At 46.8% G+C, this 23,331-nt stretch overlaps 1 protein-coding gene across 3 annotated transcripts in view; it reads left to right on the forward strand.

Moving 5' to 3' along the window:
* slc25a44a (solute carrier family 25 member 44a) overlaps positions 1-23,331 on the forward strand; it is a 50,748-nt gene that overhangs the window by 7,935 nt on the left and 19,482 nt on the right. For 2 of the 3 annotated variants that reach the window (XM_087982194.1, XM_087982193.1), the window contains exon 2: positions 19,290-19,946. In XM_087982194.1, coding sequence (XP_087838320.1) covers positions 19,325-19,946 — 622 coding nt within the window. In that variant the 5' untranslated portion in view covers positions 19,290-19,324. Of the gene's footprint in view, positions 1-17,669; positions 17,933-19,289; positions 19,947-23,331 lie in introns of all 3 variants that reach the window. The other variant, XM_087982195.1, reaches the window with a different exon arrangement.

The following is a 23,331-nucleotide window of genomic DNA, read 5'->3' on the forward strand; positions in this document are numbered from 1 at the left end:
TGATTGCACCTTTTGAATTCCAGAAAGCTCCATGTCCTCTTAGTACACTCCCGTTGCTGGTTATATGCCTCTGAAAGCATCCATATGCACGGAGGATAGTTGTGCCTGTCTGCTCATGACCAAAACACTTATAGGATGAGCCTAGAATAGGCTTTTTAAACTCCCTCTGTCAGCTGCCATGTATCATAAGAATCCACATCGCTTGTGACCATTGTGTATATATATACTACCTTTTTTAAAAGTTATAAAGGCTTCCACATTATCCTCCTCAAATATAGGAATAAGCTGTAACATATTTAAGGACTTCAGATCTTGATTCTAGAGCAAGAGAATTTGGATTGTTACTGTATAAAGAGGAGATTTCCCAAGCAGATCTATCTGGGTACTCTGAGATTGTAACTCCATTTTCAGTTTTTGGAGTTGGAAAACCCTTTCCTCTTGTCTCTCTTTCTCTCTCCTCATTTTTTATCTTTTTCTCACTTGCTAAACTCATTGTCATAGCACATCCCCACAATGATCAATGGTATAAATGGGCAATTAATGTTCGATTTCCATCATCTGGCCATCGATGAAGTTACTGTGTGTCTGTATCTCTTTACAGAGAATGTTATAGGATCATGCAGTACAGAAGAGGCCCTTTGGCCCATCGAGTCTGTACCACCAAAAATACACTTGCCCCACTTTCCAGCGCTCAGCACAAGCCTTGAATATATTACACTTCAACTGCCCAACCAAATAATTTTCAAAAATTATAAGGTTACCCTTCTCAGATACCGTGCATTCCAGACACCACCACCCTCTGGATGAGGGAGCTTTATTCTTTCAAGTCCCCTCTAAACCTTCTGCCTTTCACCTTAAAGTTACACCCCCTAGGTATTGATCCTGCAGCAAAGGGGAACAACTGCTTTCTATCCATCCTGTCCGTGCCCCTCATAATTGACAACAATAATTTGCTAATGAGGATGAAAGTCCATCCAGGAAATTCCATATCACTAGTAATGGTTCTGAGAGGCTTGTGTGGCTGATGGGCCTGATTCTAGAGCTGCACCTTCGACCGCACATATTTCTGGGAGGTAGAATTGGTCTTTGTTCTTGAAATTGCTGGCATTCCGTTCTCTGACCTTTATTCCCAGTGGGTAGTCTCAAAAAAAATGTCTCCTTTCATATCGGAACTTCCTCCAATTAGGATTCTTCTAAACGAATGTCTTGACATTTATGTTAGATTACTTAAGGGAAGTCTTTAGAGAGTATTTGAAACTCTTTCTTTATCCTCCTTTCATTCAAGCTGCAGAAGATTTGCAGTCTGATCACGGGCGTCCTAAGCAAGTGGCTGACCCAGCAGAGTTGGTTTTGGATGTTCATAATCTCAATGCTGGTGTTATTGGCAAATTCAAGGACGCTGATGTTTGGAAGAAACAAATTCAAGGACGCTGATGTCTGTCCTCCCAGCTGATGAGAATCCATCTTAAAGAGCATTGATGATACTTTTCAAGGACCTTTGAGTTGTTTGATGTTCATAATCTTATATAGTTCTATCAGATTCTCCTTCAATCTTCTCTGCTGCAAAGAAAACAACCCAAACTCATTCAGCCTCTGCGTAGCTACAATGCTGTTACCCATGTAGCATTCTTGTGACTCACATCTGCACCCTGTGCAGTTAAATCATATCCTTCCTATAGTGCCGTGATCAGAACTATGCACACTACCCTAGCTGGAGCCTAACCTAAGTCCTTTACAGCTCCAGCATAACTTCACAGCTCTTCCCTGTATCTTGACTGATACAGGGATAAACGTAAGTGTCCTGTATGCCACTTTAACTATCTTATTATCCTTCAGAAATTTGGGTATAAGTGCCACAAGATCCTGAGCTTCTCAGTCTTCCCATTCATTCCCATACCCTGTAAGGATGTGTTCTCTTCCTCTCACTGTACTCCGTGTACACCCATGACTGTGTAGCCAATTTTCAAACGACCACCATCTACATGTTTGCTGAAGACACCACTGTGATAGGACGGATCTCAAACAGCGATGAGTCAGCATACAGGAAGGAGATAGATTGGGTGATGGTCATGATGCAACAAAAACAACCTCTCTCTCTCTCTCAGTGTCAGCAAAACAAAAGAACTGATTATTGTCTTCAGGGAAAAAAGAGGGCATGCCCCCATCTACATCTACATCAATGGAGTTGAGGTGGAAAGTGTTGAGAGCATCAAATTTTAAAGAGTGATGATAGCCAACAATCTGTCCTGTACTTCCCGTGTAGATGCAACGGTCAAGAAGACACAACAATGCCTCATCTTCCTCAGGTGGCTTAGGAAATTCAGCATATCCAAGCTTACAGATGCACCATGGCATTCTATCCAGGTGCATTATGGCCTGGTACGGCAACTGCTTCGCCCAAGACTGTAAGAAACTACAGCCCAGACCATCACAGAAGTCAACCTCCCATCCATGGACTCCATTTACACTTCTCATTGCCGGAGAAAGGCTGCCAACATTGTCAAAGACTCCTCCCACCCGGTAATGCTCTCTTTCAACCTCTTCTGTCAGACAGAGGATACACAAGTTTTAACACGCATCAACATGTTCAAGAACAGATTCTTCCTTGCTGTTATTAGACTGCTGAATGGACCTCTTACTTCAAATAATGTTGATTTTCTAATGTCGATCTTACTTTGCGCACTTCCTGTGCAGTTGTAGCTGTATATGCCGCATTCTGTCGAAGCGCTCTGAGCTATGATCTGCCTGTACTGTTCGTAAATGTGTCACCTAGATACACGTGACAATAATAAATCAAATCATTGTGTACTCCCTTGTCTTGTTACTTCTTCCAAAGTACATCACCTTCATACTTGTCAAAGTTATATCTGGCATATAGGACAACTTGTATTCATATAAAAAATCTTGAAAGTTGTAATTCCAGAAAGCAGGCTCGGTAAATAGTTACAGCTCAGTGTTAAGTCAGTAAGGTGGAACAGACCCACAATTATTCACAATCTAAGCTCCCCTGGACCATAATTGACCATTATCTTGTTAGATTTTTAATGTCCCACCTTCTAACACATCCCGCTACGATGGATTAACATCACCAAATAATGATGAAAGATGAAGACAGGAGATACCTGGGAACATGACCAAATGCAAGTTCCCTTCCACCACATACCATCCTGACTTGAAAATACATCACTGTTCCTTCACTGACTGGGTCAAAGTCTTGGAGCTTCCTTCCTTACCGGGATGTTGGATGTTCCTTACACCTGATGGTTCAAGAAGGCGGCTGGTGGCCACAACCCAAAGGGCAGTTTGGGGTGGGCAATCGGATTGGCCTTGGCAACAAAGGTCACATCCCATGAACATATAAAAAAGACAATCAAGTGAATTCTGACTTTGTATCAGATAGCCATAGAGATCTCCAGCACAGAAAAAGAGTCCATCTTAGCCGCAGACGTCAAGTACAAAGATCACCCAACTATTCCAGTCCCAATTTCTAGCACTTGGCCCGTAACTTTGTGTGTCTTGATGTTGCAAGTGCACATCTAAGTGTTATTTAAACATTAAGAGTTTCTGCCTTTACCACTCTTACAGGCAGTGAGGTTCAGATTCCTATCACCTTCTGGGTGGATAAGTTTTTTTTCTCACATCTCCTCTGAATCTTCTGCCCCTAACTTTGACTGGGGGACACCTACTTAATGTTCCTCTGTCAAACGGAAAAGTTTTTTTGCCTGTCTACCCTATCTATCCCTCTCCTAACCTTTAAATATTTCAATCACGTTCCCAATCGTCTCCTCTACTCTAAGAAAACAGCCTGGGTCTGTCAAATCTCCAGTTCAGGCAACATCCTGGTAAATCTCCTCTGCACCATCTCCAGTGCACTCACGTCCCTCTATTCCAGAATTCTGCTGGTTCCAGAATTGCGCACAATTCTGTTCCTCTGTGCTTCCCAGGGTGTTACTGTTCGACATGTGTTCCTATGCCTCGTTTGCCCTGCTCAAATGCATCACCTTACACCTCTGCAGAGTAAATTCAATTTGTCATCGCTCAACCCATCTGATCAGCCTGTCTACATCCTTCTCACTATTTACCAGCCCACCAATTTTTATATCATCTGCAAATTTACTGATCCATTCAAGTCTAAATCAATTAGATAAACCACAATACAAGGGCCTCACACTGACCCCTTTGGGTGACCCCACTGGATGCAGACTTCCAGTTGGAGAAACATCCCTCAACCACCACCCTCTGCTTCCTGTCAGTCAGCCAATTGTGGATCCAATTTCCCAAATTTCCTTGAATCGCATGGGTTCTTATCTTTGTCACCTGTGTGTTAGGTGGGACCTTGTCAAAAGCCTTGTTAAAGTCCAAGTAGGCTCATCAAAAGCATTGCACTCATCTACACACCTGGTCACATCATCAAACAATTCTGTTAAGTTGGTAAGATATGACTTCCCCTTAGCAAAACCATGCTGTCTTTGAATAATTCCACCCCTCCAAGTGCAGATTCATTCTGTCCCTCAGAATTGCTGCCAATAGTTTCCCCACTACCCAGGTTAGACTGGCTGATATTTTCCTAGTTAACTCTTGCTTCCTTGAATAATGGTATCACGATGGCTATCCGCCAGTGGCCAGGGAGAATTGAAAATTTTTTGCAAGCTTACTTTTTTATATCCGTCTCTGCCAACAACCCGTTATATTTTTTATCTGGCCTTGGAGATTTATCTCCTTTAAGCCCACCGGATCACTCAGAACCCCTCCACTCTGCCTGTGCTAATTTGTTTAATTGTATCATCGACATTCTTTCTGACTTTTATACTTGTATCATCCCTATCACTAGTGTAGGAGCAAATGCTGTTTTTCATCTTTATGAAAAGCCACCATTAAAGATCTACCTTCTCGGAAAGAACTCATTCATTACTTTTTCAACCATGGGAGCAAATGACTGTAGGCATTTTAAAAAGCCTGTAAATTAATTTTCTTCTGTGCCCTGTCCTTGTTATGGATCAATATGTGTCTGACCTAGCAAGATTAGTCATGACCGTGTATTGTTTCAGAGTTCATTGGTAGACAGAATAGTAGGAATGTGAGCGGCAATGCTCAATCATGCTAACATTTATTTTAATACAAATTATATTGTCGTTCTTGATGAAGAAACTGTTTCTAAGATATTTCTGAGGTTGAATATGTTAGAAGTCGAGTATCTGCTATTTTTGAGTTCAAATTTGTTTGCCAACTATGGGAAAGACAGGACTTTGCCATGTAATGGAGCTGATGTATCACATCATGTTTAAAATCCTTGCAATGGAGTATATTTTATGCCAGTATATGCAGGAGTCTGCTTTTTTTTCTGCAGTGTGGGGTTGGTAGGGATTTATACGTGTGTGTGTGTATATATTTATAACACTTATATGTATGATTTATGTAAGAGCTGTATTTCAAGAGCAAATTTTAAAAAAATTAGTCAGTTATGGACAAAGTTATTTGAAAATCCTTTTAAGAGAAACATTGTGCTATTGAAGTCCTGTAGAAACCAGTATGCATTTAATAATGTGTATAGTAAATTACACACTGTTTGGTTGAATCAGGTCTGTCTTACCTTTTCTGAGGGCATGGGTGAGTTTAGGTCACTGTGTTGTAGTGACCACATACACCAGTATGTGGAGATGCCAGAGTTGGACTGGGGTGGACAAGTCAAAAATCAAATGACACCAGGTTATAGTCTCACAGGTTTATTTGAAATTGGAAGCTTTCAGAGATCAGCTTCTTCCTCAAACGGAATATGATAGTGAGGTCTAAGGCACAGGAAAAATCTCACTCACTCTCGCTCTCACTCACTCTCGCTCTCTTCCTCAGACTCTCTCACATTTTTTCTTTCACACTGTGTCTCTCTTTCACACTCAGACTCTCACTCACTCTCCTTTCGCTTTCACATTCTCTCTCTCACTCCCTCACACTCACACTCTGACTCTCACACTCTTTCACAGTCTCTCACTCTGACACTCACGCTCTCTCACTCACACTTCCTCACACACTTACTGACTCTTTCTCTCGCTCTCTCTCTCACACTGTCTGTCTTTCTCTTCCCCCCCCACACACACTCCCATCACGCACACTCACTCCCTCACACTCTCTCTCACACACACACACACACACACACACACACACACACACACACACACACACTCTCTCACATTCTCACTCTCGCACACTCCCTCTCGCTCACACATACTCTCGCACTTGCTGTCTCTCACACTCGCGCTCTCACTCACCTCACTCACTCTTTCACTCACACTCACTCTCTCATGCTCACTCTCAAACTCTCTCACACTATCACTCGCTTCTTGCACTCGCTATCTTGCACGCTCTCACTCTCTCTCGCACTTGCGCTCTCACGCTCTCTCACTCTCACGCTCAGTCTCTCAAACTCTCACAATCGCTGTCTCACACTCGCTCTCACTTGCTCATGCTCACTCTCACTCGCTCTCAAAATCTCTCTTACATTCTCTCTCACTGACTCTGTCACTCACACTCTCTCTGACACTCTCTTCCATTCTCTCTCTAATGCACTCTCTCTCTCTCCCCCGCGCTCTGTCGCCCCCTTCACCGCGCGCTCTCTCTTCCTCCCCCGCACACTGTCTCACGTCCCCCCACTCTCTCTCTCTCTCTCTTCCCCCCCTTCCCCCCCTTCCCCCCTCTCTCTTCTCCCCCACTTTCTCTCTCTCTTTCAATAGATAATAGACAATAGGTGCAGGGGTAGGCCATTCTGCCCTTCGAGCCTGCACTACCATTCAATATGATCATGGCTGATCATCCTTAATCAGTATCCTTTTCCTGCCTTATCTCCAGAACCCTTGATTCCACGATCCTTGAGAGCTCTATCCAACTCTTTCTTAAATGAATCCAGAGACTGGGCCTTCACTGCCCTCTGGGGCAGAGCATTCCACACAGTCGCCACTCTCTGGGTGAAGAAGTTTCTCCTCATCTCTGTCCTAAATGGTCTACCCCGTATGTTTAAGCTGTGTCCTCTGGTTTGGCACTCACCCATCAGCGGAAACATGTTTCCTGCCTCCAGACTGTCCAATCCTTTAATAATCTTATACGTCTCAATCAGATCCCCAATCAGTCTTCTAAACTCAAGGGTATACAAGCACAGTCACTCCAGTCTTTCAGCATAAGGTGGTCCCGCTATTCCAGGAATTGACCTCATGAACCTACGCTGCACTCCCTCAATAGCCAGAATGTCTTTCCTCAAATTTGGAGACCAGAACTGCACACAAGATTCCAGGTGTGGTCTCACCAGGGCCCTGTACAGCTGCAGAAGAACCTCTTTGCTTCTATGCTCAATCCCTCTTGTTATGAAGGCCAGCATGCTATTAGCCTTCTTCACTACCTGCTGTACCTGCATGCTTACCTTCATTGACTGGTGTTGAAACTTTATTGCTGGAACAGCACAGCAGGTCAGGCAGCATCCAGGGAACAGGAGATTCGACGTTTCGGGCACAGGCCCTTCCTCAGGAATGAGCAGAGAGTGTTCAGCAGGAGAAGATAAAAGGTAGGGAGGAGGGACTTGGAGGAGGGGCGTTGGAAATGTGATAGGTGGAAAGAGGTCAAGGTGAGGGTGATAGGTCGGAGTAGGATGGAGGCGGAGAGGTCAAGAAGAAGACTGCAGGTCAGGAAGGCGGTGCCGGGCTGGAGGGATTCGGCTGAGACAAGGTGGGGGGAGGGGGGATGAAGAAACTGGTGAAGTCCAAGTTCATCCCCTGTGGTTGGAGGGTTCCCAGTCGGAAGATAAGACGCTCCTCCTCCGACCGTCGCGTTGTTGTGGTTTGGCGGTGGATGAGTCCAATGACCTGCATATCCTCGGTGGAGTGGGAGGGGGAGCTGAAATGCTGTGCTACAGGGTGGTTGGGTTGGTTCGTCCGGGTGGCCCAGAGGTGCTCTCTGAATCGCTCCGCAAGTAGGCGGCCTGTCTCCCCAATATAGAGGAGGCCACACCGGCTGCAGCGGATGCAGTAGATGATGTGGGTGGAGGTGCAGGTGAATCTGTGGCGGATATGGAAGTTTCCTTTGGGGCCTTGGAGAGAAGTGAGGGGGGAGGTGTGGGCGCAAGTGTTGCACCTCCTGCGGTTGCAAGGGAAGGTGCCGGGAGTGGAGGTTGGGTCGGTGGGGGGTGTGGATCTGACAAGGGAGTCGCGGAGGGAGTGGTCTCTACGGAAAGCTGATAGGGGAGGGGAGGGAAATATATCCTTGGTGCTGGGGTCTGATTGGAGGTGGCGGAAGTGACGGCGGATGATGCGCTGTACATGGAGATTGGTGGGGTGGTAGGTGAGGACCAGTGGGGTTCTGTCCTGGTGGCGGTTGGAGGGGCGGGGCTCAAGGGCGGAGGAGCGGGCAGTGGAGGAGATGCGGTGGAGGGCACCGTCGACCACGTCGGGGGGAAAATTGCGGTCCTTGAAGAAGGAGGCCATCTGTGTTGTAGGTATTTTGAACTGGTCCTCCTGGGAGCAGATGCGGCGGAGACGAAGGAATTGGGAGAATGGGATGGCGTTTATACAGGGGGCAGGATGGGAGGAGGTGTAGTCCAATTTCCGCAATTTCCCCCCCGACGTGGTCGACGGTGCCCTCCACCGCATCTCCTCCACTTCCCGCTCCTCCGCCCTTGAGCCCCGCCCCTCCAACCGCCACCAGGACAGAACCCCACTGGTCCTCACCTACCACCCCACCAATCTCCATGTACAGCGCATCATCCGCCGTCACTTCCGCCACCTCCAAACAGACCCCAGCACCAAGGATATATTTCCCTCCCCTCCCCTATCTGCTTTCCGTAGAGACCACTCCCTCCGCGACTCCCTTGTCAGATCCACACCCCCCACCGACCCAACCTCCACTCCCGGCACCTTCCCTTGCAACCGCAGGAGGTGCAACACTTGCGCCCACACCTCCCCCCTCACTTCTCTCCAAGGCCCCAAAGGAAACTTCCATATCCGCCACAGAGTCACCTGCACCTCCACCCACATCATCTACTGCATCCGCTGCAGCCGGTGTGGCCTCCTCTATATTGGGGAGACAGGCCGCCTACTTGCGGAGCGATTCAGAGAGCACCTCTGGGCCACCCGGACGAACCAACCCAACCACCCTGTAGCACAGCATTTCAGCTCCCCCTCCCACTCCACCGAGGATATGCAGGTCATTGGACTCATCCACCGCCAAACCACAACAACGCGACGGTCGGAGGAGGAGCGTCTTATCTTCCGACTGGGAACCCTCCAACCACAGGGGATGAACTTGGACTTCACCAGTTTCTTCATCTCCCCTCCCCCCACCTTGTCTCAGCCGAATCCCTCCAGCCCGGCACCGCCTTCCTGACCTGCAGTCTTCTTCTTGACCTCTCCGCCTCCATCCTACTCCAACCTATCACCCTCACCTTGACCTCTTTCCACCTATCACATTTCCAACGCCCCTCCTCCAAGTCCCTCCTCCCTACCTTTTATCTTCTCCTGCTGAACACTCTCTGCTCATTCCTGAGGAAGGGCCTGTGCCCGAAACGTCTAATCTCCTGTTCCCTGGATGCTGCCTGACCTGCTGTGCTGTTCCAGCAATAAAGTTTCAACTTTGATCTCCAGCATCTGCAGACCTCACTTTCCCTTCATTGACTGGTGTACAAGAACACCCAGATCTCTCTGTACTGCCCCTTTACCTAAATTGATTCCATTTAGGTAGTAATCTGCCTTCCTGTTCTTGCCACCAAAGTGGATAACTATACATTTATCCACATTAAACTGCACCTGACCACTCACCTAACCTGTCCAGGTCATCCTGTAATCCCCTAACATCTTCATTACATTTCACCCTGCCACCCAGCTTAGTATCATCAGCAAATTTGCTAATGTTATTACTAATACCATCTTCTATATCACTAATATATATTGTAAAAAGCTGCTGTCCCAGCACTGATCCCTGCAGTACCCCATTGGTCACTGCCTGCCATTCCGAAATGGAGCCGTTTATCACTACTCTTTGTTTCCTGTCAGCCAACCAACTTTCAATCCAAGTTAGTACTTTGCCCCCAATACCATGTGCCCTAATTTTGCTCACTAACCTCCTATGTGGGACTTTATCAAAAGCTTTCTGAAAGTCCATGTACACTACATCTACTGGATCTCCCTCGTCCATCTTCAGAGTTACATCCTCAAAGAATTCCAGTAGATTAGTCAAGCATGATTTCCCCTTCATAAATCCATGCTGACTCTGACCTATCCTGTTACTATTATCCAGATGTGTCGTAATTTCATCCTTTATAATAGACTCCAGCATCTTTCCCACCACTGAGGTCAGACTAACTGGTCTATAATTTCCTGCTTTCTCTCTCGTTCCTTTCTTAAAAAGTGGTACAACATTAGCCACCCTCCAATCCACAGGAACTGATCCCGAATCTATCGAACTCTGGAAAATAATCACCAACGCATCCATGATTTCTCGAGCCACCTCCTTCAGTACCCTGGGATGTAGACCATCGGGCCCCAGGGACTTATCTCCAACAGTCTCTCCAACACCAATTCCTGGCAAATATAAATTCCCTTCAGTTCAGGTCCTTCAGCCACTGTTACCTCAGGGAGATTGCTTGTGTCTTCCCCAGTGAACACAGATCTGAAGTACCAATTCAATTCCTCTGCCATTTCTTTGTTCCCCTGTTTCTGTCTTCAAGGGCCCAATTTTAGTCTTAACCATTTTTTTGCCTTTCACATACCTAAAAAAGCTTTTACTATCCTCCTTTATATTTTTGGCCAGTTTACCTTCGTACCTCATTTTTTCTCTGCGTATTTCCTTCTTAGTAATCCTCTGTTGTTCTTTAAAAGCTTCCCAGTCCTCTGTTTTCCCACTTATCTTTGCTACGTTATACTTTTTCTCTTTTAACTTTATATGTTTCTTAACTTCCCTCATCAGCCATGGCCACCCCTGCCTCCTCCTAGGATCTTTCTTCCTTTTTTGGAATGAACTGATCCTGCATCTTCTGCATTATACACAGAAATATCTGCCATTGTTCCTCCACTGTCATCCCTGCTAAGGTATTGCACCATTGAACTTTGGCCAGCTCCTCCCTCATAGCTCCATAGTTCCCTTCATTCAACTGAAATATTGTCACTTCCGATTTAAACTTCTCCCTCTTAAATTGCAGATTGAAGTATTGTGGTCACTACTTCCCAATGGCTCCTTCATTTCGAGGTCCCTGATCAATTCTGGTTCGTTGCACAATACCCAATCCGGAATTGCCTTCTCCCTGGTAGGCTCCAGCACCAGCTGTTCTAAGAATCCATCTCGAAGGCACTCCACAAAGTCTCTTTCTTGAGGTCCAATACCACCCTGATTCTCCCAGTCTACCTGCATGTTGAAATCCCCCATAACAACTGAAGTAACATCTTTGCGACAGGCCAATTTCAGCTCCTGATTCAACTTACATCCGACATCCAGACTATTGTTTGGGGGCCTGTAGCTAACTCCCAAGAGGGTCTTTTTACCCTTAGAATTTCTGAGCTCTGTCCATACTGACTCTACACCCCCTTATTCTAGGTCCCCCCGTGCAAAGGACTGAATATCATCCCTTACTAACATGGCCACCCCACCCCACCCCCTCTGCCCGTCAGTCTGTCCTTATGATAGCATGTGTAGCCTTGAATATTCATTTCCCAGGCCCTGTCCACTTGAAGTCACGTCTCAGTCATCCCCACAATGTTGTGTCTGCCAATTTCCAAAAGAGCCTCAAGCTTATCCATCTTATTTCTAATGCTTCGTGCATTCATATATAGTATTTTTAATGTATTACTGCCCTCACCCTTCCCATCAACTCCTATTTCACTCAACCTTACAGCATGATCCCTTTTTGAGTTTTCTGCTTCATGGATACAGTTATCTTTCTTGACTTCCCTTGTTCTAACTTTCCCTTCAATTTCCTTCTTAAACATCCAGTTTGTCCCCTCCCCCCCCCGCTACTTAGTTTAAACGTAGCTGTGTTGCAGTAGTAAACCTGCCTGCCAAAATGCTAGCCCCCAACCTATTAAGGTGCAAACCGTCTCTCTTGTATAATTTATGCGTACCACAAAACATACCCCAGTGATCCAACGATTTAAATCCTTACTTCCTGCACCAGTTCCCCAACCACACGTTCAAGTCCATTATCTCTCTGTTTCTGGCCTCACCAGCCCGAGGAACTGGAAGCAAACCGGAGATAACCACTCTGGACGTCCTGCTTTTCAGCCTTCTTCCTAGTTCTCCGAAGTCCCGCTGTAGTGTGTTCCTCCTCTTCTTCCCGATATCATTTGTGCTGACATGTACCACCACCTCTGGCTCTTCACCTTTGTCCTTGAGGATTTCCTGCACTCTGTCTGTGATGTCTTTAACCCTGGCACCAGGAAGGTAACACACCATTCTTGAGTCCTGCCTGCTGCCACAAAAACCCCGGTCAGTTCCTCTCACTATGGAGTCCCCTATTACCACGGCTCTGTGCAATGTCCGACTCTTCCGCTCTGCCTTCACGCCAACCTTTGATTGACAGACCTGGCTGCCTTGCGGACTGGCAGTGTCATCTGTCTTTCCTCCCCACTCTCTCTCTCTTTCCCCCCCCCCCACACTCTCTCTTTCCCCCCCCCACACTCTCTCTTCTCCCCCCCCCCACTCTCTCTTCCCCCCCCCCCACTCTCTCTTCCCCCCCCCCACTCTCTCTCTTCCCCCCCCCACTCTCTCTCTTTCCCCCTCACTTTTTTTTCCCCCCACTCCCTCTCTTTCTCTTTCCCCCCACTCTCTCTTTCTCTTTCCCCCCACTCTCTCTTTCTCTTTCCCCCCACTCTCTCTTTCTCTTTCCCCCCACTCTCTCTTTCTCTTTCCCCCCACTCTCTCTTTCTCTTTCCCCCCACTCTCTCTCTCTCTTTCCCCCCACTCTCTCTCTCTCTTTCCCCCCACTCTCTCTCTCTCTTTCCCCCCACTCTCTCTCTCTCTTTCCCCCCACTCTCTCTCTCTCTTTCCCCCCACTCTCTCTCTCTCTCCCCCACCCTCTCTCTCTTTCCCCCACCCTCTCTCTCTTTCCCCCACCCTCTCTCTCTTTCCCCCACCCTCTCTCTCTTTCCCCCACCCTCTCTCTCTTTCCCCCACCCTCTCTCTCTTTCCCCCACCCTCTCTCTCTTTCCCCCACCCTCTCTCGCTTCCTCCCTTCTCTCTCTCTTTCCCCCATTCTCTCTCTCTCTTCCCCCATTCTCTCTCTCTCTTTCCCCCATTCTCTCTCTCTCTTTCCCCCATTCTCTCTCTCTCTCTTTCCCCCATTCTCTCTCTCTCTCTTTCCCCCATTCTCTCTCTCTCTCTCTCTCTTTCCCCCATTCTCTCTCTCTCTCTCTCTTCCCCCATTCTCTCTCTCTCTCTCTCTTTCCCCCATTCTCTCTCTCTTTCCCTCCACTCTCTCTTTCTTCCTCCCGCACACTCTCTCTCTTTTCCCCTCACACTCTCTCTCTTTCCCCCTCACTCTCTCTTTCCCCCCACTCTCTCTCCCCCACTCGCTCTTCCCCCATGCTTTCGCCCTCCACACACTCTCTCTCTCTCACACACTCGCTCTCTTACAGATATGGACGCATGGTTTCTCTCTTTTGCACAAGCACACTCTCTCGCACTCTCTTGTGCACACTCAGACACAAATGCACGCACTCTGTCTATCTCTCACACACGTTGGAGGCAATTATTTCATTCAAGATTTTTCTCTATCCAAAAAAATTTTACAAACCTGATCTCAGCGTAAAACGTAGATTCAAAGTGGGACGTCACACCTAAAGTGTGTTGTCTAACCCAAGATGTCTCCTCTTCTACGTGGATAAAACCTTTCATTATCTGTGGTCAAAGACTTGAAAGAAATCTGGATTTTGCATTTTAATTAGCAGTCTACCTCCTAACTGATTAAAGGATTCAATAAGGGCAGCTAGTTTTAAAGTTGTTAACGTTTGCTTATAAATACTGTCTTATACCTCTCTATGCCTGAGGAAGGAGCTGAGTTCTGACAGCTTGCAATTTGAAATAAACCTGTTCAACTGTAACCTGTAGTTTGATTTTTTTTTTACCTTTTACAGCAGTGAGAGACTCATGGTTTCTTCATTAAAGTAACAGCATAACAGTTCTGTGAAGGAATGAGTTGATGGAGTTTGTGTCAGTCTCTGCAGAAAAGCTAGATTGCTCAATGTTTTCAGTTTTAGGTGAATGTTAAATTCTCTGAATGACTATGTCAAATCCCAAAGGTGTTCAATCCACAGGTTGATAAGGGTGAGAGTGTAGCTCTGCCAATCTGTGCATCCTTGAGCCAGTCCCAGCAAACATGAATGGACCTGAGACATCTCAATGGTGGTTAATGTCCTTTGTGGTATCATGGATTGCTACTCAATCTGAATGGATTTCCACGTAAGGGTTGGAGCGTGACAGCCCAGCCTTACCCTCCTCAATATTCATGGAATTGGAAGCAATAAAACCCATTTTACTTTCAAGTTGTCATATGCTTTATGTCTGACTTGGAGTTGGCCTCCCAGCAATTTCTCTCAGGTTTCCATTAAAACCTTCTGTGAAGTCTGTCAGTGTACAGGAGAATGTAGGCTACAGGGCGGCAAAAACTGTAAGTACAACAAACTTTTATCTACCCACCTCCATAATCAGTGCTCCTCAAACATTCCCCCGGCCTCTGGAACTGCTTGGACGCCATTAGCCATGCGGCTGGTGCAGCTGCCGCCCCCACGCTGATTGATGATGTCACTTCCGCACTCATCATGTCCACTCCCACAACCACTTCCGCCCCTTACAATTCCACATGCATCACACGTGACATCACTTCCCCGCCCCTCACATCATCGCTGATGTCACATGCTCAGTGACTTCCACCATCCCTACTGTCGTGTCTGCCACCACTTCCACAACGCCACTCACCTGCACTCTGCTGACCCCCCCCACAGATCCCACTGTCACCATTCCCAGCCCCCAGAACCCTGAGGGGAACACCACCCCTGCTAATGACTCCACCCCCATTCCCCCCACCATCACACCTACTCCAGTTACTGGCTCCGCCCCCACTCCCAGCTCCACACCCACACCAGATCACAGCTCCCAGCGCTGCCGAGTTTTCACCATCCCTCCAGACTTTCCCCTCACTGAGGACGAACAATCAGTCCTTAGCAAAGGACTCACCTCCATCCCCCTCCGTCCACGCATTAATGAATTTAATACACGCCGTGACATCGAACACTTCTTCCACCGCCTCTGCCTCCGAGCTTACTTTCACAATCAGGACTCCTGCACACCTTCCGAGGATCCCTTCGCCCACCTCCAACACACTGCATCCACCTGGACACCCCGCGCTGGCCTATTACCTGCCCTCGACCTCTTCATTTCCAACTGCCGCCGAGACATTAACTGCCTCAATCTGTCTACCCCCCTCCCCCATTCCAACCTCTCGCTCTCACAATGTGCAGCCCTCCAATCCCTCTGCTCCAATCCCAACCTCCCCATCAAGCCAGTAGATAAAGGGGGCATAGTGGTAGTCTGGCGCACTGACCTCGACACCGCTGAAGCTGAACGCCAACTTGAGGACACATCTTCCTACCGCCCCCTCCACCATGACCTCAGCCCCCCCCCATCACCAAACCATCATCTCCCAGACCATACAAAACCTCATCACCTCAGGAGATCTCCCACCCATAGCTTCCAACTTCATAGTCTGGGAACCCACACTGCACGGTTCTACCTCCTTCCCAAGATCCACAAGCCTGGCCAACCCATTGTCTCAGCATGCTCCTGCCCCACTGAACTCATCTCTACCTACCTCGATACTGCCCTATCCCCCCTAGTCCAGGAACTCCCCACATACGTTCGAGACACCACTCACGCCCTCCACCTCCTCCAAGACTTCCATTTCCCCGGCCCCCAATGCCTCATCTTCACCATGGATATCCAATCCCTCCACACCTCCATCAGCCATGACCAGGGCCTCCAAGCCCTCCATTTTCTCCTCTCCCGACGTCCCCAGCAGTACCCTTCCACTGACACTCATTCATTTGGCCGAACTGGTCGTCACCCTTAACAATTTCTCCTTCGAATCCTCCCACTTCCTCCAGAGCAAAGGGGTAGCCATGGGCACACGTATGGGCCCCAGCTATGCCTGTCTCTTTGTCGGCTACGTAGAACAGTCGATCTTCCGTAATTACACCGGCACCACTCCCCACCTCTTCCTCCGCTACATTGATGACTGCATTGGTGCCACCTCATGCTCCCGCGAGGAGGTTGAGCAATTCATTAACTTCACCAACACATTCCACCTTAAATTTACCTGGATCATCTCTGACACCTCCCTCCCCTTCCTGGACCTCTCCATCTCCATTAATGATGACCGACTTGACACTGACATTTTTTACAAACCCACTGACACCCACAGCTACCTGGATTACACCTCTTCCCACCCTACCTCTTGCAAAAATGCCATCCCGTATTCCCAATTCCTCCGCCTCCGCCGTATCTGCTCCCAGGAGGACCAGTTCCACTACAGAACACACCAGATGGCCTCCTTCTTTAGAGACTGCAATTGCCCTTCCCACATGGTTAAAGATGCCCTCCAACGCATCTCGTCCACATCCAGCACCTCCGCCCTCAGACCCCATCCTTCCAACCGTAATAAGGACAGAACGCCCCTGGTGCTCACCTTCCACCCTACCAACCTTCACATAAACCAAATCATCCGCCGACATTTCCGCCACCTCCAAAAAGACCCCACCACCAGGGATATATTTCCCTCCCCACCCCTTTCCGCCTTCCGCAAAGACCGTTCCCTCCGTGACTACCTAGTCAGGTCCACGCTCCCCTACTACCCACCCTCCCATCCTGACACCTTCCCTTGCCACCGCAGGAACTGCAAAACCTGCACCCATACCTCCTCCCTCACCTCCATCCAAGGTCGTAAAGGAGCCTTCCACATCCATCAAAGTTTTACCTGCACATCCACTAATATCATTTATTGTATCCGTTGCTCCCGATGCGGTCTCCTCTACACTGGGGAGACTGGACACCTCCTAGCAGAGCGCTTTAGGGAACATCTCCGGGACACCCGCACCAAACAACCACACCGCTCTGTGGCCCAACATTTCAACTCCCCCTCCCACTCTGCCGAGGACATGGAGGTCCTGGGCCCCCTTCACCGCCGCTCCTTCACCACCAGACGCCTGGAAGAAGAACGCTTCATCTTCGACCTCGGAACACTTCAACCCCCGGGCATCAATGTGGACTTCGACAGTTTCCTCATTTCCCCTTCCCCCACCTCACCCTAGTTCCAAACTTGCAGCTCAGCACTGTCCCCATAACTTGTCCTACCTGCCTATCTTCTTTTCCACCTATCCACTCCACCCGCCCCGACCTATCACCTTCATCCCCTCCCCCACTCACCTATTGTACTCTGTTACTTTCTCCCCACCCCCACCCTCCTCTAGCTTATCCCTCCACGCTTCAGGCTCTCTGCCTTTATTCCTGATGAAGGGCTTTTGCCCAAAATGTCGATTTTACTGCTCCTTTGATGTTGCCTGAACTGCTGTGCTTTTCCAGCACCACTAATCCAGAATCTGGTTTCCAGCGTCTGCAGTCATTGTTTTTACCGGGTGTTTACTTGTGTCTTTCAGATGAAAATTTGTAATCCTGGGGTGGGATCAGTTCCCACTAGCGTTTATAAAGCGTTACCAGTTCCTCAAAGGAATGTATGATTTAGATCAACCTGAGAAGTTCTTGGTTTTTCTGTGACCTATAAGAAATGATCCTATACCACATGGAGAAATTCCCCATTCCTGGTGATCCCTGTCTACAGGAGTTGAAACCAACTTTCACCAAGTTCACTTGACCAAGCATTTTATACAGGACGTTGACATTAGCAAATTAATTTGTAAAGGTAAAGCTTCTTTTGTTGGTTTAATTATGGGATGTTCAGAGCATATGAACGACATAGCTTTGGCCTCCTTTCACACCCAGAGGTTATATCCAAGCCTCATTGCTCTAAGCTGGGATGCTGAATTGCATGTGTGGTTTGGGAGGTCAGGTTGTCATTGAGTTTTAGAAATGGCATATTTACCCAGAGGAAAGTAGCTCTGTATCTTTTGAGATCATGTTGATCCAAATGCTGGCAGATAAAGAAACTGGGATATCACTTGTCCAAATTATTAGTTTTGCTAACTCAGACACCACTGGTGTTGTCACAAGTGTGTTGTCACATTTGCTTATTCAAGGAATGACATAAACAGGTTTTCTTTAAGGTTATTGTGCATTATAACTTTAAATGACAATTTCTCTTTGACTGCAAAGTCAAGTGATTGCTTAGTCCTATATCTTTGCATGTAAGAGTACAGTTAGTGGTGCTGAAATCTTTGAAATGAATAGGAAGCATGAAATTGAGTACGGCTTGCATCACAGTGAATGGACATGAGTTCATCATGCTTGATTTCCATAACAAAAACAGAATTGCTGGAGAAACACAGCAGATTTGGCAGCATCTGTGGAGAGAAAGCAAAGTCAACATTTCAGGTTCAGTGACCCTTCATCAGAACAATGATTTCCATGCCTGGGTTTCCACAGCTAATAAATCTAATGTCTCTACAAAGACCTTGTTTAACGTTGGGATAAAACAGTACTTGGATAAGTGAGGGAAAATAAATGGGAGAATGTTGCTCATCCATTTATGGCCTCTAATTGCTGTGTTGTTAACTATGTGAATTTTGATAAGACCAGCTAGGGTTGTGAGACCTTTCACAGTTGAATAAGCTGTTGTCACTTTCATTCGCAATTCACACATTGACACTGATCACTTGGAGGACAAACCACAAATGGAATCTGCACTGACGTAAAGTGACACCTTGTAAGGGGAGAAAATATTGACATAGGAGCTCTCTACCGGTAGGCCTTTTGTTCTCATCAGTTGGTACAATACATTATTTTGTGTTAATTTTGGATGTTGTTCAAATTATGTGCACAATGGGAGCTTTTGTGTCCTGGAGGGTATGGGCATAGTCATACAGACCTGCAGCACAAAACACCCCTTGGGGCCATCAAGTCTGCACCAATCAAAATGATCACCTAACTATTCTAATCCCATTTTCTAGCACTTGGCCCTTAAGGAAGTAAATTCATTATCATTACATAGAGTTTTATATACATCATGGGAAGAAAATAACTTAAGAATTTATGAAGGGGATAAAGTCAACTTGATAACATTAGCAATTCTGAAACTAAGAACCCTTCCTGACCTTTCGCAGGCTACTGTCGATTTCAACTGCATCAGTTATCAAAAATGCAAGAAAAGCGAAATGTTCAGATAATCGAATGGGATGACTTGGACAAGAAAAAATTCTACTGTATTGGTGTTTTGATGACTCTGTCTTTGCGGCTTACAGTGTATCCAGCTGCACTAATTAGGACAAGGCTTCAGGTACAAAAGGGGAAGAGTTATTACCACGGCACTTTTGACGCATTCATTAAAATCCTACGAGCCGAAGGCATACGAGGACTTTACAGAGGATTTCTGGTGAACACATTGACCCTAATCTCTGGCCAAGGATATATTACAACCTACGAGCTGGTACGTGTCTATGTGGCCAACTACAGCAATAGTAATGCTGTTAAGTCACTTGTAGCGGGAGGCGCAGCATCACTTGTGGCACAGAGCATTATTGTACCTATTGATATCATATCGCAGCACCTGATGGTTGCAGGCCACAAAGGGAACCTGGGCAGGTTCAAGCTGTCATCAAATGATAGAAAATACAAACAAGCATTCGGACAAACTCAGGAAGTTGTCACTCAAATTTTCAGGCTTGACGGCCCAAAAGGATTTTACAGAGGATATTTAGCTTCTTTGATGACGTACATTCCTAACAGTGCCATCTGGTGGCCTTTTTATCACTTCTATGCAGGTATGTAAGACTATCTTTCTCTCCCTATCATGAACCTCAGCTACTCGTGTTATATCCGAGCCTTAAAATAAATTACTGAGCACAAGTAATCTGAAAGAAGAGCTTTTATTTTGTACTTGTGTATGTTGTAATTTACTACAATCTAAAATAAGTTCTGCTCATTGGCAAATTCGAGTTTGTTCAGATATTGTATTATGATTAAGGCCACATTCCAAAATTTAGTGGCTTCACTCAGGCTTGATTTATCACAAGATTGAATATAGCATAACGTGTTTACAGTAATTTGGTAACCACAGTACATTGAACAGATTGGTTAGAAATTATCAGAGATGTTATTACACATCTCTGGTGCAAGTGGGACTAGAACCTGGACCTCCTGACCTAGAGGTGGATGCACTGTCACAGGACCCATAGGATCTCTGATAACCACGGTACAATAAACTTTAGAGAATTAAATAGACAATTAGAGTTAGTCAGAGGGTTAGGAGAGGCAGCCAGGTGTTTGGGAGAGATGATGATGAGGATTGGGGCTTTGCCAGATGGCGGGGGACGTTGGGTTTTGGGGCAGTGTAGGGAGCGGTGTCCTGGATCATCAAGTACTGAGGAGGGAGGATTTATAGTGGGCAGGAATTGATGGCATGTGAGTTAGGTATTCGGGGAGTCATTGAGGGTACTTAAGGCAGAGATAGATAGGTAAGAGGATCAAAGACTCAAAACGTGACATCACTTGTCTGCACAGGAACCAATTTGAGTGAGTAGTGTCTGGGGAGAGATAAAGTCTTAACTTTTTGTAGTTATAGTCTACTAGGAATAGAAAGTGGGTGAGAGAGAGAGTTTGGTGACTAGTGGGTAAGGTTGTGTAATCAGTTCCTGCATTATTATAGTTGATTAGGTTGATTTAACCAAATAAGGCTCACAATGCCAGGAGGGACTCAGTCCCATGAAATGCATGTCCCTCAATATGTTGACAGTCTATGACACTTCCAGTGTCTGTGGTGACTACGTATGGAGGAAGTGTGTTCATGGAATCCCTATCATGCAGTTCAGCTACAACTAGCAGTTTGCTGCATGGAGCACCTAGGGCTGTGGGTGAACTCACTATGGAACATCCATGAGGCAGAGAATGTCATGGATAGCACATTTAGCAAGTTTGCCACACCACCAGTAAGGACTACACAGAGAATAGTTGGGTGACCTCCAGGAAAACAAGTAAACGTGGACAAGGAATGCAGGAGTCCCTTTTGTCATTCCCCTTTCAAACAGAAATCCTGTTTTGGATACTGTTATGAGAGATATGGGGCAGATGTCAGAGGTAGTTTCTTTGCTCAGAGAGTAGTAAGGGTGTGGAATGCCCTGCCTGCAACTGTAGTAGACTCGCCAACTTTAAGGGCATTTAAATGGTCATTGGATAAACATATGGATGATAATGGAGTAGTGTAGGATAGATGGACTTCAGATGGATTCACAGGCCGAAGGGCCTGTACTGCGTTGTAATGTTCTGTGTTTTATTTTCTATGCTGTAGGGAGTTGGCCCTCAGGGGAAAGCAGCAACGGTGGCACCATGACAGACACTGTTATACAGCAAGGAAAGTCAGAGTGCAGGCAGGCTATAATGATAGGGATTGTCCATTCGAAGGCACAGACCTTTCTGTGGCTGTGAGCAAGATTCCAGGATGGTGTGTTGCCTGTATGGTGCCAGGGTCAAGGATGTCTCTGAGTGGACATAAGATGTTTTGAAGGGAGAAGGTGAGCCAGAGGTTGAGGTCCATATTGGTACTAAAGACATAGGCAGAAAGAAAGATGAGGACCTGCAAAGGGAGTTCAGGGAATTAGAAAGAAACGCGACTCTAGAGATGTAATCTCAGGAGTACTTTCTGTGCCATGTGCCAGTGAGGCCAGGAAGAGGAAGGTAGCCATGTATTTAACTGTACCAAAGAGATTGTGTAGGAGGAAGGGCTTCTGGGCTGGTGGACCCTGTTGAAGAAGGATGGTAGAACCTACACTAGAGAGGCACTAATATCCTGGTAGGAAGGTTTGCTGATGCCACTTGAGGGGGGTTATATTTGTGTGATGGGAGCCAGAGCAGTAGGTCAGCAAGTAAAATGACCAAGGAGGAGTCAGAGACTAAGGCCAGTTAGACCAAGATGAAGAAGATATGGAAAAACTACTGAACACAGCAGGACTGGTGGTCTGAGAAGTATTTGTTTTAATGTGAGGAATATAATAGGTAAGGCAGATGAACTGAGAAAAAAAGCAAATTACTGCGGATGCTGGAATCTGAAACCAAAAGAGAAAATGCTGGAAAATCTCTGCATGTCTGGCAGCATCTGTAAGGCGAGAAAAGAGCTGATGTTTCAAGTCTAACTGACCCTTTGTCAAAGCTAAAAAAAGGGGAGAAATATTTGTATTCGTATTTGTACGAGGCTGAGAGAAGGCTGGGCGGCACGGTGGCACAGTGGTTAGCACTGCTGCCTCACAGCGCCAGGGTCCGGGGTTCAATTCCCGCCTCAGGCGATTGACTGTGTGGAGTTTGCACGTTCTCCCCGTATCTGCGTGGGTTTCCTCCGGGTGCTCCGGTTTCCTTCCACAGTCCAAAGATGTGCAGGTCAGGTGAATTGGCCGTACTAAATTGCCCGTAGTGTTAGGTTAGGGGTATGTGTGGGTTGCGCTTCGGCGGGTCGGTGTGGACTTGTTGGGCCGAAGGGCCTGTTTCCACACTGTAATGTAATCTAATCTAAAATCTAAAGGTGAGTCATGGCTCCAGAAGCAAAGGTAGCAAAAAAGAGATGATAATGACAGTGCATAGAGAGATTATAGGGAGATTAGGAGCTGTGAATGACCAAGGCTGAAGCCAGTGCTATGTGGCAAAATATGTGGGGGGGGGAGGGGTGAACCAGCGGTAAAATGGAAAACAGGGTAGCAAAGGGGGAAGAGAAGAAGAAAAAGGGTGATGAGAGAGTGGGGAGCTAGAGAAAGAGAGAGAATAAAGAAATAAGAGGTACAGAACAGTGAAAACAGAATTGAAAAAGATAAATAAAATAAATGAAATAAGATTATCTGAAGTTGTTGAATTCAATGTTGAGACCGGCAGGCTGTAACGTGCCTAGTCGGAAGATGAGATGCTGTTCCTCCAGTTTGTGTTCAGCTTCACTGGAACATTACAGCAGGCCAAGGACAGACATGTGGGCATGGGAGCAGGATTGTGTGTTGAAGTAGCAAGCCACGGGAAGGTCCGGGACCTAATTGCGTACAGACCGAAGGTGCTCAGCGAAGTGATCACCCAGTCGGCATTTTGTCTCTCCAATATAGAGGAGACCACATTGGGAGCAACGAATGCAATAGACCAAAGTGAAAGAGGTACAAGTGAAACGCTGCTTAATCTATC

This window comes from Chiloscyllium plagiosum, unplaced genomic scaffold, assembly GCF_037043375.1.
Source record: "Chiloscyllium plagiosum isolate Xiang-an unplaced genomic scaffold, Cpla_swu_hap1 HiC_scaffold_42, whole genome shotgun sequence".
Classification (NCBI taxonomy): Eukaryota; Metazoa; Chordata; class Chondrichthyes; order Orectolobiformes; family Hemiscylliidae; genus Chiloscyllium; species Chiloscyllium plagiosum.